At 42.0% G+C, this 14,075-nt stretch overlaps 1 protein-coding gene across 1 annotated transcript in view; it reads right to left on the bottom strand.

Moving 5' to 3' along the window:
* Positions 1 to 14,075, bottom strand: part of FGD6 (FYVE, RhoGEF and PH domain containing 6) — a 189,724-nt gene that overhangs the window by 111,447 nt on the left and 64,202 nt on the right. Inside the window, exon 2 of the mRNA XM_082254731.1 lies at positions 10,400 to 12,560. Within this exon, the coding sequence (XP_082110857.1) occupies positions 10,400 to 12,560 (2,161 nt within the window). The remainder of the gene's footprint in view (positions 1 to 10,399; positions 12,561 to 14,075) is intronic.

The raw sequence follows: 14,075 nt of genomic DNA, 5'->3' as shown, positions 1-14,075 counted from the left end.
GCATATCAGTGCCACCCCATCAGTGCCTGTCAGTGCGGCCTCATCAGTGCAGGAAAAAACGTATCCATTTACAAAATGTTATAACTAACAAAAAAACTTTTTTTTTTTTTTTTTTAAACTTTTCGGTCTTTTTTTATTTGCTTGGCAAAAAAGAAAAAACCTTGTGGTGATCAAATACCACACAAAGAAAGCTCTATTTGTGGGAAACAAAATGACATAAATTTGGTTTAGGTACAGTGTTGCATGACCGCGCAATTGTCATTCAAAATGCAACAGCGCTAAAAGCTATAAATTGGCCAGGGCAGGAAGGGGGAAAAGTGCCCTGTAATGAAGTGGTTAAATGATTTGAAATCTACTATTCTACTATAAGGAAAATAATCTAAATGTAGCATTGAATTCAACAACTGCTAATTTGTCCAGGACTGTCTTAGCTAGCAAATTTAGCCAAAGAGTTAACCATTTGATGCTTTAAGAACTCTCCAAGAACCCCAAAAGTTAGTTGTAAGATGTTCAGGTAACACTTGCAAAAGTTGGGGTCAAAATGCATGCATCTAAGATTAGAATCTGCAGGAAAGGGGTGTTAAAAACAGATGGTTAAAGACTGCCTTGGACAAAGCCTGAAATTTTGTAGAGGTGGTTCATGCAAGGAAACCCATCAACATCTATTGTTGAATAAATGATTAAAAAGCAAATTTTAATTGTGTTCTATCATATTTATCTATAGGCACTGCTGGAATAAAGATCTAGCATATGCCTGTTCAACTACAGTTACAAATATCCAACTTGCATATGACTTGTACTTAAGAACGGAGGCAGTGCGATGTCACGCTGGTCCCCGAAACCGCCAGATGGCAATCTTACGGACCTGTCAGCAATTCTACATCACTGCATGGCCAGTTAACACTTCCCTATGCTTTACAAAACTTAAAAATGATTTTTTGGCTGGTGTTACACTTAAAAATTTTACCAGTTTCAACTTTAACTTAAAGTGGAGTTCCACCCTATTTTTTTACTTACCTCCATCTTCTCGCTCCGGGTCACCTGAAAAAGAAATGGATAATCGCATATTTTTTTTTTTTTTACTTACCTCGTAGCGAAGAAAAAATACTTACCTTACTTCCTTCTTCCTCCTTCCTCGGCCGCGGCCCGTCGTCACTTCCTGGCTCTGCAATGATTCCTGGGAGCTGAACGTCATAGCTCCCAGGAATCATTGCGCCTGCACCGGCCCCGACGTCAGTTCCGGGTCGCGCGCGTCATCCCCTTCTAAACAGCTTCTGGGCATGCCCAGAAGCTGTAGAGGGATGACGCGCGCGACCCGGAAGTGACGTCGGGGCCGGCGCAGAGCATCGTGGGACCAAAGAAGCCGGAAGAAGACGCCGAAGGGGATCTCGCTGGCTTCAAGCTGCCCACATCTGAGATGGCAGCGCTGGACAAGACGTTTGCAAGGTAAGTATTTGTCCTAACAGGTAAGTGCAACCCGGGACAGATCAGAGGCTAGCCATTGTGGAATGTACTAGCCCTGACTGTCCCGGGGGTATTAAAAAAAAAAAATCCAGGGTGGAACTCCGCTTTAAGAGCAAACCTACAGAACCTATCTTGTTCGTAACCAGGGGCCTGTCTGTATATTGAAAAAGTCAACAATTTCCATGGGATGCACTTACTTTTTCAAACAACTGTATTTACTTGAAAATACTATCCATTTTCTATGTAGCCGTAAAGTACAATAAAATATTCTCTATTCTTACTATGCTCCAGATTTTCTCTTGGATCAATGAAAACCACACAATTAAAATAATTGACAGGAATATGAATAAGCCATCAATGCTGCATACGTTGATATTGACTAGTCTAGTCACGTGTGAACATTTAATTGTATGATATAACACCAGCGGTCATTGGCTTTTTTAAATGAAAGGAAAATGGAACAACCAGAATGCAATGAATGACAATGAAAGATTGTCTTGGAATGAGATCTAGTATTCATGTATTACCTCGTTAAATAGTAACACATTGTGTGTTTTAGCTTTGGGATTCAATGGTATTGCTATCAAGGAATTCCAAAAGTCAATACCTTAGCGCACATGTGTCAAACACAAGGCCCGTGGGTCGAATGCGGCCCTCTAGGCCAGTTTATGTGGCCCTCGCACCTCTCCCCTCATCTCTGTCCAAACCTTGTATCAGCAGTTGGCAGCAGAGAGGAGGACAGAAATTGTCCTTAAACAGATTCTGTGCAGCTGCAGCACCACCCTGTCTCTGCCTCCCCTGGTCTCAGCATTCAGAAAACTCCAGCCCTCCTCCAGACCCTGCACTTTCTGCTTCACAGCTCCTTCCAGGCAGCAGCACAAGGTAAAGGGGGTGCACTGGGATGTAATGGAGGACTACTCCTGATAGTAGTGTGGGGGGAGGGGCTCTTGACACCTGATGTAAGGGGGAGTGGGGTTCTCTGGACATCTAGTCTTACAGATACAACCGGTCCTTTGAGGGCAACCATAATGCTGATGCGCCCCATGATAAAATTGAGTTTGACACCCCTGCCTTAGCGAGTGAGACTTTTAAATGGCAGTTAATAAGGCAGCTGTCTATGGAACATCTATCAGGTAGGCTTTTATAGTACTGATATATAAACAAGACACATTTAAAAAAAGATAATAAAAGGGGTGGGTCATGTGATCCCCTCTGCAGTAAGTGAACCTATCTGTACTTTATCTGACTCTCAAAAATATACTGAAGAAAAAAGAAAATGAATGCTCCTGCACTTGAGAGGTGGTAATGTGACTGATGGAAACTGAAGGTCCACTACCACAAGCGCCACATGGGCTGTGCTGCCACTCTTAGCAGGTCAGGGGAAACCCGATTGGTACTCTAGAAAGAAAAAAAGAAATAAAAAATAATAATAATTTATTTTTTAGCTCTGAAAAAGAAGGGACACCCCTCAAAACGCATCAGCTTCCTTTGGAGATATCCATTCCACAACCGTCGCTAAGCAGCAGGCCATGCCAAGTGAAAATCTGGGTTTATTCACACCTATATTTGCTTGAATTGTCGTATCAATTTGGGAGTATTAAGTGCACATATCTTTTTTGCAAAGGTAATGCGCTAGGCGGATGCACCCTTTTTACTTTTTCTTTCTAGAGTCTCAAAAATATACTTTAATAAAAAAAAACTCCAAACGAGATATCCCAAATAACTCAAAAACATCCTGGATAAAAAACAGCTCCTGTAAGCCAAAACAGTCTGGTGTATATGGCTAATTGGGTTTACTACACATAACACGGTTACAATGCGGAAATGCTTTGTATGTGCATTCAATAAAATCTAATAGGGGTCCTAGAAATAATGAAATTCCCCTTAGCAGGACCTAATTATTGGTAAAACCATAGCACATCCTTCGTTTGGCAGATGGCTTCCACAAAAACCACTTTGCTATTGTGTACTTTAGATGTCAAATAATGAAAGATTTGACTTTTTTTTTAGAAATAATACAAAGAAATCACCATCTGGTAGATCTATATTCTCAATGGCCTCATGTGACACAAAACAGGTCATATAATGCCATTCATTAGGACATGTATGTCATATATGTCATTAGGCCAAAAAATATGAATGAATGCCATTGTACCCAAAATAAAAAGGCAGGCATTCAGCTTGACCATAGAAAAAAGAAAATGTATGTTTTTGATTTGGATAGAGTAGGGCATGTCAGGTTTTAAAAAACGATGCGTTCTGTTGAGGAGAATTTTATCATGGTTTATCCCATTCAGGAAATGTTTTCTATCAAGTTTTAAATACTGTCTGTGTCCCTGTCGAGGGGATTTGCTCTCACTTTCTGTGCCAACAGCTATCTCCTGGACATGTAGGGAGCGTAAATGTCCCTCACGACGAGAGATCGGCCATAAATTCCTGACAAGGGTTCTAAGATTTTCTCACTCTCTCTGTGTCCTCATTTCTACATCTGCTTGACATCCATCATATAGTCAGAAAGCGAGAAGAAATCTCCCAAACAGGGGGCCACAGATAGCAATTAAATGTTGACTAGGTCCTTACCTTGGACCAATTCCCACAAAAAAGTTTTGGCTGGAGTTACGCTTTAAGCTGATATAACGGATATAAAGAAGCTAGAGTACAAATCAAGAGGAATGAACGTAAAGGGTAACTCTACTTTCATGGGAAAAAAATGGCAAATAAATAAAATAATAATAATAATATAGGGTATACAACTGATCTTCCCTTTTCAATCTGAAGCTCTGTAAAATGCAATGCAAAATCACTACCTGGAGGTGTTCTGTACAGAGACATCCCCCCAGAAATGTATCCTGCTTGTGCGATTGGCTCACTGACTTTCCCAGATATAAAATACAAGTCAGATTTTAGACAAGATACTCCCAATAGGAAATCAAGTCTAACGCCCAATTCACACTGGTGCGACATACGCTTAGACTTTGGGAGCACATGTCGAATCATGTGTATAAATTAATGGTTCCCTATGAGAACCATCTTAACTGGTTCGAAACACAACGGTCCAACTTTGAAAAAGGTTCCTGCACTACTTTGGTCCAACTTCAGCCCCCCCTCCTGGACCATAACAGGCCACATTCCCTCAACATGGGGGGAGGCTGCTTTAGGGCAGGGGAGGCTCTGCACCCCCCTACCCCAAAGCACCTTGTCCTCATGTTGATGGGGACAAGGGTCTCTTCCTGACAGCCCTGGGTGGTGGTTATGGGGGGTCTGCGGGCAGGGGGCTTATCAGAATCTGGAAGCCCCCTTTAACAGCCTATGTGAAGGAGTATGGGGTACATTGTACACCTACTTATTCACCCAAAAAAGTGTAAAAGATAAATAAAACCAGTACACAGGTTTTTGACAAAGTCCTTTATTAAAGTAGCTCCAATGCGTCTTCTCTTTTGGGAGAATTTTTCTTTCCCTTTTTTTCTTTTTGAGACGCTTTTGGGGCGTATTCAGTTTTGGATACATACTCATTTTTATTTTTTCATTGTTCGACATCACTGTTTTTTTAGTGCCTATATTTATCCTCTGTATGTTTTGGTCTGGTCTTAGGCTGTGTTCACACATATGCGGTCGTGGTTTCATTGCAGGAGTCCAGTGCAGTTCTGTTCACTGGACATCTAATGGAAAAGGGAAAAGTCCTGGAAGTCGCACATCTCTGCAAAACCCTGTAAGGCTCAATTCACATATATGCAAATTTAAGCAAAAATGCATCTGAATCACACCTACCTGAACCAGGTCCAAATTGCACAGGACTCCTTTTAAAACTGCACCACAGCCATCCCGCACGTGTGAACCGGCTGCTTTGAAAAGGCTGCCGGTTCACGTTATGGGAATAAGATGCCGTCATTCAAAACGCATCTGATTCGCATATATGTGAATTGAGCCTTACAGGGTTTTGCAGAGATGTGTGACTTCCAGGACTTTTCCATTAGATGTCTAGAGCTGGGCGAGCTCTGTCCTTGTCTGCACTCCAAGCAGTTGCTACATAAGAGGACCCGATGGAGCCTTGAGCAACCCCTGTCATTTTAGTTTGGGTCACTATAGGGTTGATATACTAACAAAAAATAGATGTTGCACTTTGCAAGTGCAGTTGCACTCTTCTCCAGAGCTTGGTTAATATGGTAAAGAACACAACAGGTGCATGGAAGATTTAAAAAAAAAGAAAACAGCATTTTTGCTTGCTTATGATTGGATAATGAAAATGAGTGGAGCTTCACCACATTCACATTATTTGCATTTAGTAAATACGATATATGCACAGTATTTGTAAATTTGTAAAATATTTAGTAAATCAACCCCTATAGCTAAACATTGTGGTTATGTTACTGCATAAAATATGTTTCCTAAAAAAGCTACTCATACAATGAATCCCCATGTGATGTTGATGAAGTTAGAAGTCTAGGGAGGATGTAATTCCCAACGTTAAGACTGTGGAAAACATAGTTATCTTTGGAACTGTGTCAGCTGACAGAGCTTCCTGAATGGCATAGCAGAACCCAAGCTGGCAGGCCGCGGAGACTTACAGTACAAAACGCACTGCAATAAAACATGTGTCTTAGGTTAAACACAGGAAAGACGATCAGGCAAGAGGGAGGTAAAGGGAGATAAAACTCTGAAGTGTAGAGTGATGCAAGAGAATTAAGTCTACATTTCTTTGATGTATTTCTAAATCCTATCTATAAAGTGACATAGCAATGACTAATTTCCTCTCTACAGTCTGGGCTATGAATAAAATAAAATTGTCTACATTGCTCATATATAGGTAGATAGATGGGTCATCAAAAGAATAACTGCCCATTTTGCAAATGAATGCCAAATACTCAAAGATTGATCCCTATTCTCAGGGAACCATCCTTTCTTGAAAACTATTTTGTGCAAATTTTCCAGCAGGCTGAAGATTTCCTGCAGCCTTCTCTAGGATTTTTCAGTACTCAAAAACTCTAATCATTGCTCAAACTTTTTAAACTACACAATCAAAGCAGTATTAATCCCAAAAAAACAAAAAATATGTGTAAATGTTTACCAATCCTTTAGGCTGGGTGCACACTGATGCGACCGCGGGTTTGTGTCTGGGGTCCGATGCGTCCCTGTTCACTGTTTCAGGTGCGAATCAGGTCCTATATTTTTCCTGTATTCGCACCTGAAACGGAGCCAAAGACGCACAGGACCCTTTTCCAGTGCGCTTTGTGGCCGCCCCGAAATGGTGTGAACAGGCTCCATTGAGAGCCGGTCACAGGCTCATGTAATGCGAATTGGAATGTGGGGAAACCTAAACCTAACCTAAAGACTAAATAAGGTAGCTGATCAAGTTTTCTTTTTTAACACTTTTTTTTCCCTTTATTTTCACATGGTGAACCAGACAGTACCACACTTCCTATCTTAAGAGTGTCTACACTCTGGATGGAGGAGCAATGAAGAACACTTTCGGACAGCACCGTTTTCAATCTGGGGAGAGGGTAGTTTAGGGTGGACTAGCACAGGGCTCAAAATTTCAAGTCCTGAGCTACAAGCCATGCCTTAAGGGTTAATCATGAAATAAAAAGTATATACACACGGTGGCGCATGCAAAAAGCATAAAAAACTAATAAATAGTCCATAGGGTAGCCATATAGGATGCCCTGATAGTCCTTGTAGTGTAAGAAGAAAACAGAGCTTGAAAAATGAGCGCGTGCTGGTATTCCATCGCAGTGCGCAAGCTCCAAAATGCGTCCAGGCCTCAGTCTTATTCTACAAACGTCATCTCATTACCTGCTGGACAGGAACCAGAAACACAGCGAGGACAATCGAACTGTAGCAGTGGCCCCATGCCGATCCCGGACACCGGATTATCCACATACCTGCATTTACTTAACATGATGTAAGTTTTTAATGTACCTTGCCAAATAAATGCTACAGTCCTTACTCAGAGGAGCCTGTTTTCTCTTTGTTTTCTTAAGGATTACTCGCCACCAGTTACCCCACCCAACCCCTACCCTGCCATGTCCCTAATTTCACCCTTAAACACGCCTGCATAAATGAATCGAATAAGATTACACTGTTAAATGTTTTTGCATGAATGTAGAAGTTACAAAAATAAATATTATTAACAACTTTATCAGTGCCCATCATTTCAGTCTATAAGTGCCAATCAATGCAGCCTATCAGTGCCCATCAATGCAGCCTATCAGTGCCCATCAGTGAAGCTTATCAGTGCCACCTCATCAGTACCCATCAGTGAAACCCCACCAGTGCCCATCAGTGCAGCCTGACCAGTGCCCATCAGTGCAGCCTCACCAGAGCAGCCTGATCAGTGTCCATGAATGCAGCCTCACCAGTGCAGTTTCACCAGTGACCATCAATGCAGCCTCATCCGTGCCAATCAATGCCCCCTCACCAGTGCTCATGAATGCAGCCTCACCAGTGCTCATGAATGCAGCCTCCCCAGTGCTCATGAATGCAGCCTCACCAGTGCCCATCAATGCAACCTCGCCTGTGCCCATCAATGCAGCCTCACCTTTGCTCATCAACGCAGCCTCAGCTGTGCCCATCAATGCTGCCTCACCTGTGTCCATCAATGCTGCCTCACCTGTGCCCATCAATGCTGCCTCACCTGTGCCCATCAATGCTGCCTCACCTGTGCCCATCAATGCTGCCTCACCTGTGCCCATCAATGCTGCCTCACCAGTGTCCATCAATGCAACCTCACCTGTGCCCATCAATGCAACCTCACCTGTGCCCATCAATGCAACCTCCCCTGTGCCCATCAATGCCGCCTTACCTGTTCTCGTCAATTCAGCCTCACCTGTGCCCATCAATGCAGCCTGACCAGAGCAGGGGAAGAGAGAGGAGAGAAAAGCCAGCCATATCATCACAGAGTGGGTAACAGCTTTCATTTGAGTTGCCGAGTGCTCACCGTCAAACACAGTCCCGCCTCTTGGATCGGCTCCTATGATAGACGTCACATATCCGGGCATTGGACCAGAGTTCTGTTTATCAAAGGAGCCGGACCAGGAGGTGGTGCTGTGTGTGACAGTGAGCGCCCGGAAATTCAAATGAAAGCGGTTACAGCGGGGCGATTCCCGCTCAGTGATTATCCAGCTGGCTTTCCTCTTCCTCTCCTCTCTCGTCCCCTGGGTGATCGCTGGGAGAATGGCTCCCGAGGCAGCCCCACACTCACCCTCAATCATTTTCCACTCGCAAAATGTGAGCAGGCGAGTGGAAAATCTGAGGGCTAGACTAGCAAATTTAGATGGTCTTGACTAACAAATTAAATATATAACTACTGTATATAGCCCTAGCAGCTGGGAGGAAGATAAAGAGACTCAGACCAAATTTCCAGGGGAGATTAAATAACATTTGTCACAATTGTCAGAAAGGGACTTTGGAGCCACTGCCATTTCCATAACCATTCCCTGTAGGAGCCGCGGTCAGCTGCTTCTACGCGTACAGAGTACTTCCCCATCTGTGACATAACTCTGTTTCCTAGAGTGACATGCCCCCTGCTATGCTAAAGGAGGACCTAATATGCTTTTTATATTCTAATAGTGGAAAACCAAAATTCTAATTTAATCTAGAGTAATACAGATTCCAATAAAAAGAGATACAATGCAGTTCTCCCTTAAAGCAGACCTTACATTCTTCCACTGCTTCCCTCTGCTCCACCCCTCCTTCAATGTCCTATATGTATCGCACTGTGCCTCCCAGGATATGCACATCACATATCCCAGGAGGCATAGCCTTCAGGAAAGGAGGAGGGGGTGGGCCTATTGGGGCATCACTGGGAGACCCGCATGCTGAAACAGGAAGAGCCGACGGGCCTCTCGATGACGTCAGAAAGAACATGGTGGAACGGGACAGAGCTGTTGCCGGGTATGAGTGGCTCTCAGCAGGACAACGCTGAATCCGCTGGATAGGTGAGTATCTGAAATGTGTAGATACCACATTAAGGTAAGTGTGGGTGAAAATAAAAATGGGAGGGGGGGGCAGGGGCAGATCCGCTTTAATCGCTTGGAAACAAGCACACCTTCTAGGAAGCCTTTCTTGTAATATCCAACTCATGCACTGCTGTAGCTTAAAAACAGTAAAAATAAAGAGCATCTAGTGCATATAGCTCAACACTTTGCATGTTTATTGGTTCTCCTCACTTGAGTTCTCCTTTAAAGCGGAGTTCCGGCCTATTTTGCAACTTTAGTGATTCCTGGAGTGCTTGCTATGCTGATCAACAATTGGGCAATTTTTTTCGGGGGTCCCTTACTCTATTTTCAGGACATTTTTGATTGTACTTCCTCCTTCTCCCCCCTCTGTGGCCACGGCAACCGACATTACTTCTGCCTTTGCATTGCATCCTGGGAGCTGTTTGTCATCACTCTCAGGAGTCTGGAATAAGGAAGAACTCCCAGAACACTCCCTGGAATCAGGAAGAAGGACACAGCGGATTACACCACGGCTTCAGATGCCCACATCCAAGATGCCCACGCTCAGACAGTGTTTTTAAAAGTAAGATTTTGACTAAAATCCAATACTGTACACCTTGTAAGTATGAGAATAGCGGTTCTGTAAAGGGCAATGGATTAGTATTATAGGGGTATTTTTAGTTAAAAAAGATATTTGAGGCCGGAACTCCGCTTTAAGGTCACCTTTTTTCATAAGAAGACAAAACATTTCTAGGCCAACAGGGATTTAGGAGCAGTTTTCGTTAAGAGCAAGACCAAATTGAAGCAACTTCACAAGAGATTAGAAATGCTTATTGTGGAGATACAATGTCCAAGGCAAAAATAGAATCAGTTTGATGTGTGCAACAATAGTACATTTATGATATCTGGACTAAAATGATCAACTGCATGCATACCTAATCAAATAAAAACACATACAATACTAGAATCAGATAAAAGGCAGAATTAAGTGTTGCACCTACCTGTAGTTACCTTGCAGGCATGTTAAAGAATGAACAGATTCATTTGGGTCTTCTACCTCATAAATAGTTGCATCACATTCATTTATATCTGAAACTAAAGTAAATGGAAGATTTTCATATTCCGGAATTTCTTCGTAGTGACATATATTTTCATATTCTGGCATTTCAGACTCTGGCATCTCTGATGAAGATGCCACCTCTGGTCTCTGTAGTGATACCAAACTGTCATCCAAAGACTTTGAGGTGGGATTATTTACAGTACTGAAGTCATTCTTGTTTTTCTGTTTTTTCTTAGACAGTGGACTGAAGGAATCAGCGGAATGTGCTTTTGAAGGTTTTACCTTCCTCTCTAAAGTTGGGGATGTCGAGTGTCCAGTACAGGAAAAGATATCAGAAGTGCCACTGTCTCCCGACAAACTGCCACGGGAAAGGAACTTTTGAAAGTCATTTTTTATTACACAAACTGACAGTTTCAAGTTGAGGAACTTCTTTAATGCATTTTTTTTAGGACTTTCGTTTGTTTGGTTTTCTATTCTATTCATATCCACAGCAGACAAAGACTTAGCTCTGGGCTTAGTGAGTGGATTGGTACTGTCATTACTTAAAGAGGTTTTGAATGATTCTGGGTTTCCTAGAAAAGGTAATATTGGGTGCTCCAACTTCCACAATGGTTTTTCCGAAGCCTGTGACTGATTTTGGGAAGTCCTTTCATGTCCCAAAGTACCATAAGAGCTGCTGCCATTGGAACTGTGAAGTTTTTCCTCAGAAGCAGCCTTCTTGAGCAGTCCAGCTGCAGGTAGGCTAAATCTTTGAGGCTTTTTTGGAGCAACTCTTGGTGAACTTGCAGCTGGTGTGTTGGGAGCAAGGTACTTTTCCATGGCAGCATTCTTAACAGGCAGCTGCTGTTCATAAATAAGTTTCAATTGTTTAGGTAAGCTCATTGACAGGGAACTGCACCTTTTAAAATTGCTATCTTCCTCAGCCACAGATTTAATTTCAGTTTCATTGTCAACACCAGTTGGAGTCAGTTCTGAACTTGAACGACCAACATTAGATTCGCAATTTTGAATATCCTGATACTTTGGATCTAAAATGTTAGGTATGATGTATTCATCATTAGAATGTCCAACTTCATTCTGTTCTTGCTGATGGTTTTTTGGTGAACTATCACCGAATGTTCCCTGATGACCGTTGTTTTCTGCAGTGCCATCCACACAATCTTGCCTCACAAGACACTGTGTTCGCAATCTCCTTGGTTTTGGAACTGGAAGGGATTTATGCGGAGGTGGAGCTCGTGGTAGACATTTGGACCTTCCACTGTGTTCTGTTGCTAAAGGCCTTTTGTCAAGTGGTACACCATTGCATTCTTTCACACGATCCATGGTTTCATGCTCTGGGTTAGATAGAACAACATCCTGAGAGGGAGCAACCACGGGCTCTTTGACTGATAAATTTTGTTTTTTTGTGTTACTAGTAAGTTTATCCATTTTTGAAATAGGTAAGTCACATTCGCTCAATTCTGTTGAACCTGCAATAACGTTGTGACCTGTTGTCCTAATGCATTTTTCAGAGCTCTCTTGCTTGCAAGTGTGTCCATTGGCAAATAGATTATGAGTTATAACATCTTTAACCTTGTCTTCTAAAATGCCGGCTCTCAAAATGACTTGGTTTGCTTTAGCTAGCTTGTCCTGTTGAGCAGAAGGTTTCCATCTTGCTCTTACACAGGGAACTGGCTGCCCACACATTTTCTTATTTTCTAAGTTTTCCAGCTGTTCTATTACCTTTTGGGTTTTCTGAAAGGAATCCCCATTGCCAAGTTTGTGATTGCAGTCAAAACTGCAGGAACAAGGTGAAATGATATATGTTACATTTGAGCTTTCATTGTGGGCTGATGTTTCATGCTTATAATTAAGCTTTTCAGATTCAGCACCTTCGTGTTCATCATTAAGACTATTTGATTTAATGTTACTTTGTCTCCACTCTTCAGAGACAGATGAACTTTGAAGGACCTTTGGCTTTGGAGCTATTGTTGGCTTTAATTTCTTTGAAGCTGGTGAAACTTTGGCCTGAACTACATCTGGCTTGGGAGCAACTGGTGGTGGGCTAGGTTTCTGAATGGATACATGTTTCGGCTTTGGAGCGATTGGAGGCTTCTTGATATCTGTTAATAAATAAATAATACATAAGAAAATCTTTAGTCTTAATTTTATAATAAACATAATTGTTTTAACTTTAACCTGTACGGCTATCTCCTATTCTAGCTGCTTTCAGGCTATCCCTGAAAACTCATCTCTTCAGGGAAACCTATCACACCTCCAACTAATCTTCCATCAGCTCATTCCCTACTGTTACAACCTCTTGTACCACCTGCCCCACCCTATTAGATTGTAAGCTTTTCTGAGCAGGGCCCTCTTAATCCTCTTGTATTTTATTGTATTGTATATGTACTGTCTCCCTCTAACATTGTAAAGCGCTGTGTAAACTGCTGGCGCTATAGAAATCCTGAATAATAATAATAACTGTAACAAAAGATGTATAGTATAGAGCATCAAAAAAGCAGAAAAGTAACAAAGTGAACTGAAAGAGTGTATCAACGTGCCTTACAGAAATTATATTTCATATTACATTTTGTTAGGGCTCATTCTACGATGGAAGGTGGCCCCCTGCAATTACAGATTTAACGAGCCAGACTAGCACTCATTCATAACACCCTGGACAGCAGACAGCTGTATTTTGCATATAGATGAAAAGACATTGACATGTTCAACACTTTTCCATTCATTCATTCAGACACTTAACGAGTTAAGGCTTAGCATTTAGATTACAAGACATGTTGCATAAAGATTGCTGACGCCACCCATAAACAATTGACAATTGCTTACATTAACACAGACAAGCTGAACACAGACGGTCCGACTACAACAAAACACCTCATATTGACACAGATGCATGGCGAAAGCAAAAGGCCCTTTCATGTACTGTCCTGTCTGAGATGTGCTATTGTTAATTTGACTGATGAATTGTAAACCAGTTGAAGCAGTTTTTTTCCCCCTTAAACATGCCTTAAATATGAGCTACACGTGCAATAAAATCAGTTGTGACTGCACTAAGTTTGAGTGCTATGTGTCGTCATAACTCCCGGCCGGACGAGAGAGAATTCACTATCTATTGGGGGGGGTTAGCAACTGACGAGCTATATATCATCGTGATTGCCTCCTGACGAGATCTGAGCTAACAGTTTTGGTGTCAGAAAGTTGGATCTGCCAAAAACACAGTATGGGGTAAGTAATTATATTTTCTATTATTATTATTACTACCCTATACTGTCAGAGCAGATAAACGGTACCCAGTTAACGGCTAATTTTAGCACCTCCCGGGAATCTGATATTCCCAAAGATGGGGTCTGATACTCCAGGGCCTGAAGCCCAAAGATAAGATAGGGTCTGGGACCCTGTTACAAAGCAGTACTGTGTGTGATAGTGAATTCTGCCTCTAAAACTTGTATATATATTTGTATAGACACTTAAGTGTATTTAGTCGTTATATAAGATTGCATGCCATTGTATAGATGTATGTGGAGATTGTATGTGATATTAAGCTGAGCCTGAAGGTATAAAACTTGCCCACCAAAGGATAGTTAACAGCAAACCATGAGTTGGATATATATTTAAATCTG

This window comes from Pelophylax lessonae, assembly GCF_965119305.1.
Source record: "Pelophylax lessonae genome assembly, chromosome: 4".
Taxonomy (NCBI): Eukaryota; Metazoa; Chordata; class Amphibia; order Anura; family Ranidae; genus Pelophylax; species Pelophylax lessonae.
Note: the sequence above shows the minus strand (reverse complement) of the source record. Positions and strands in the feature narration are given on the sequence as shown.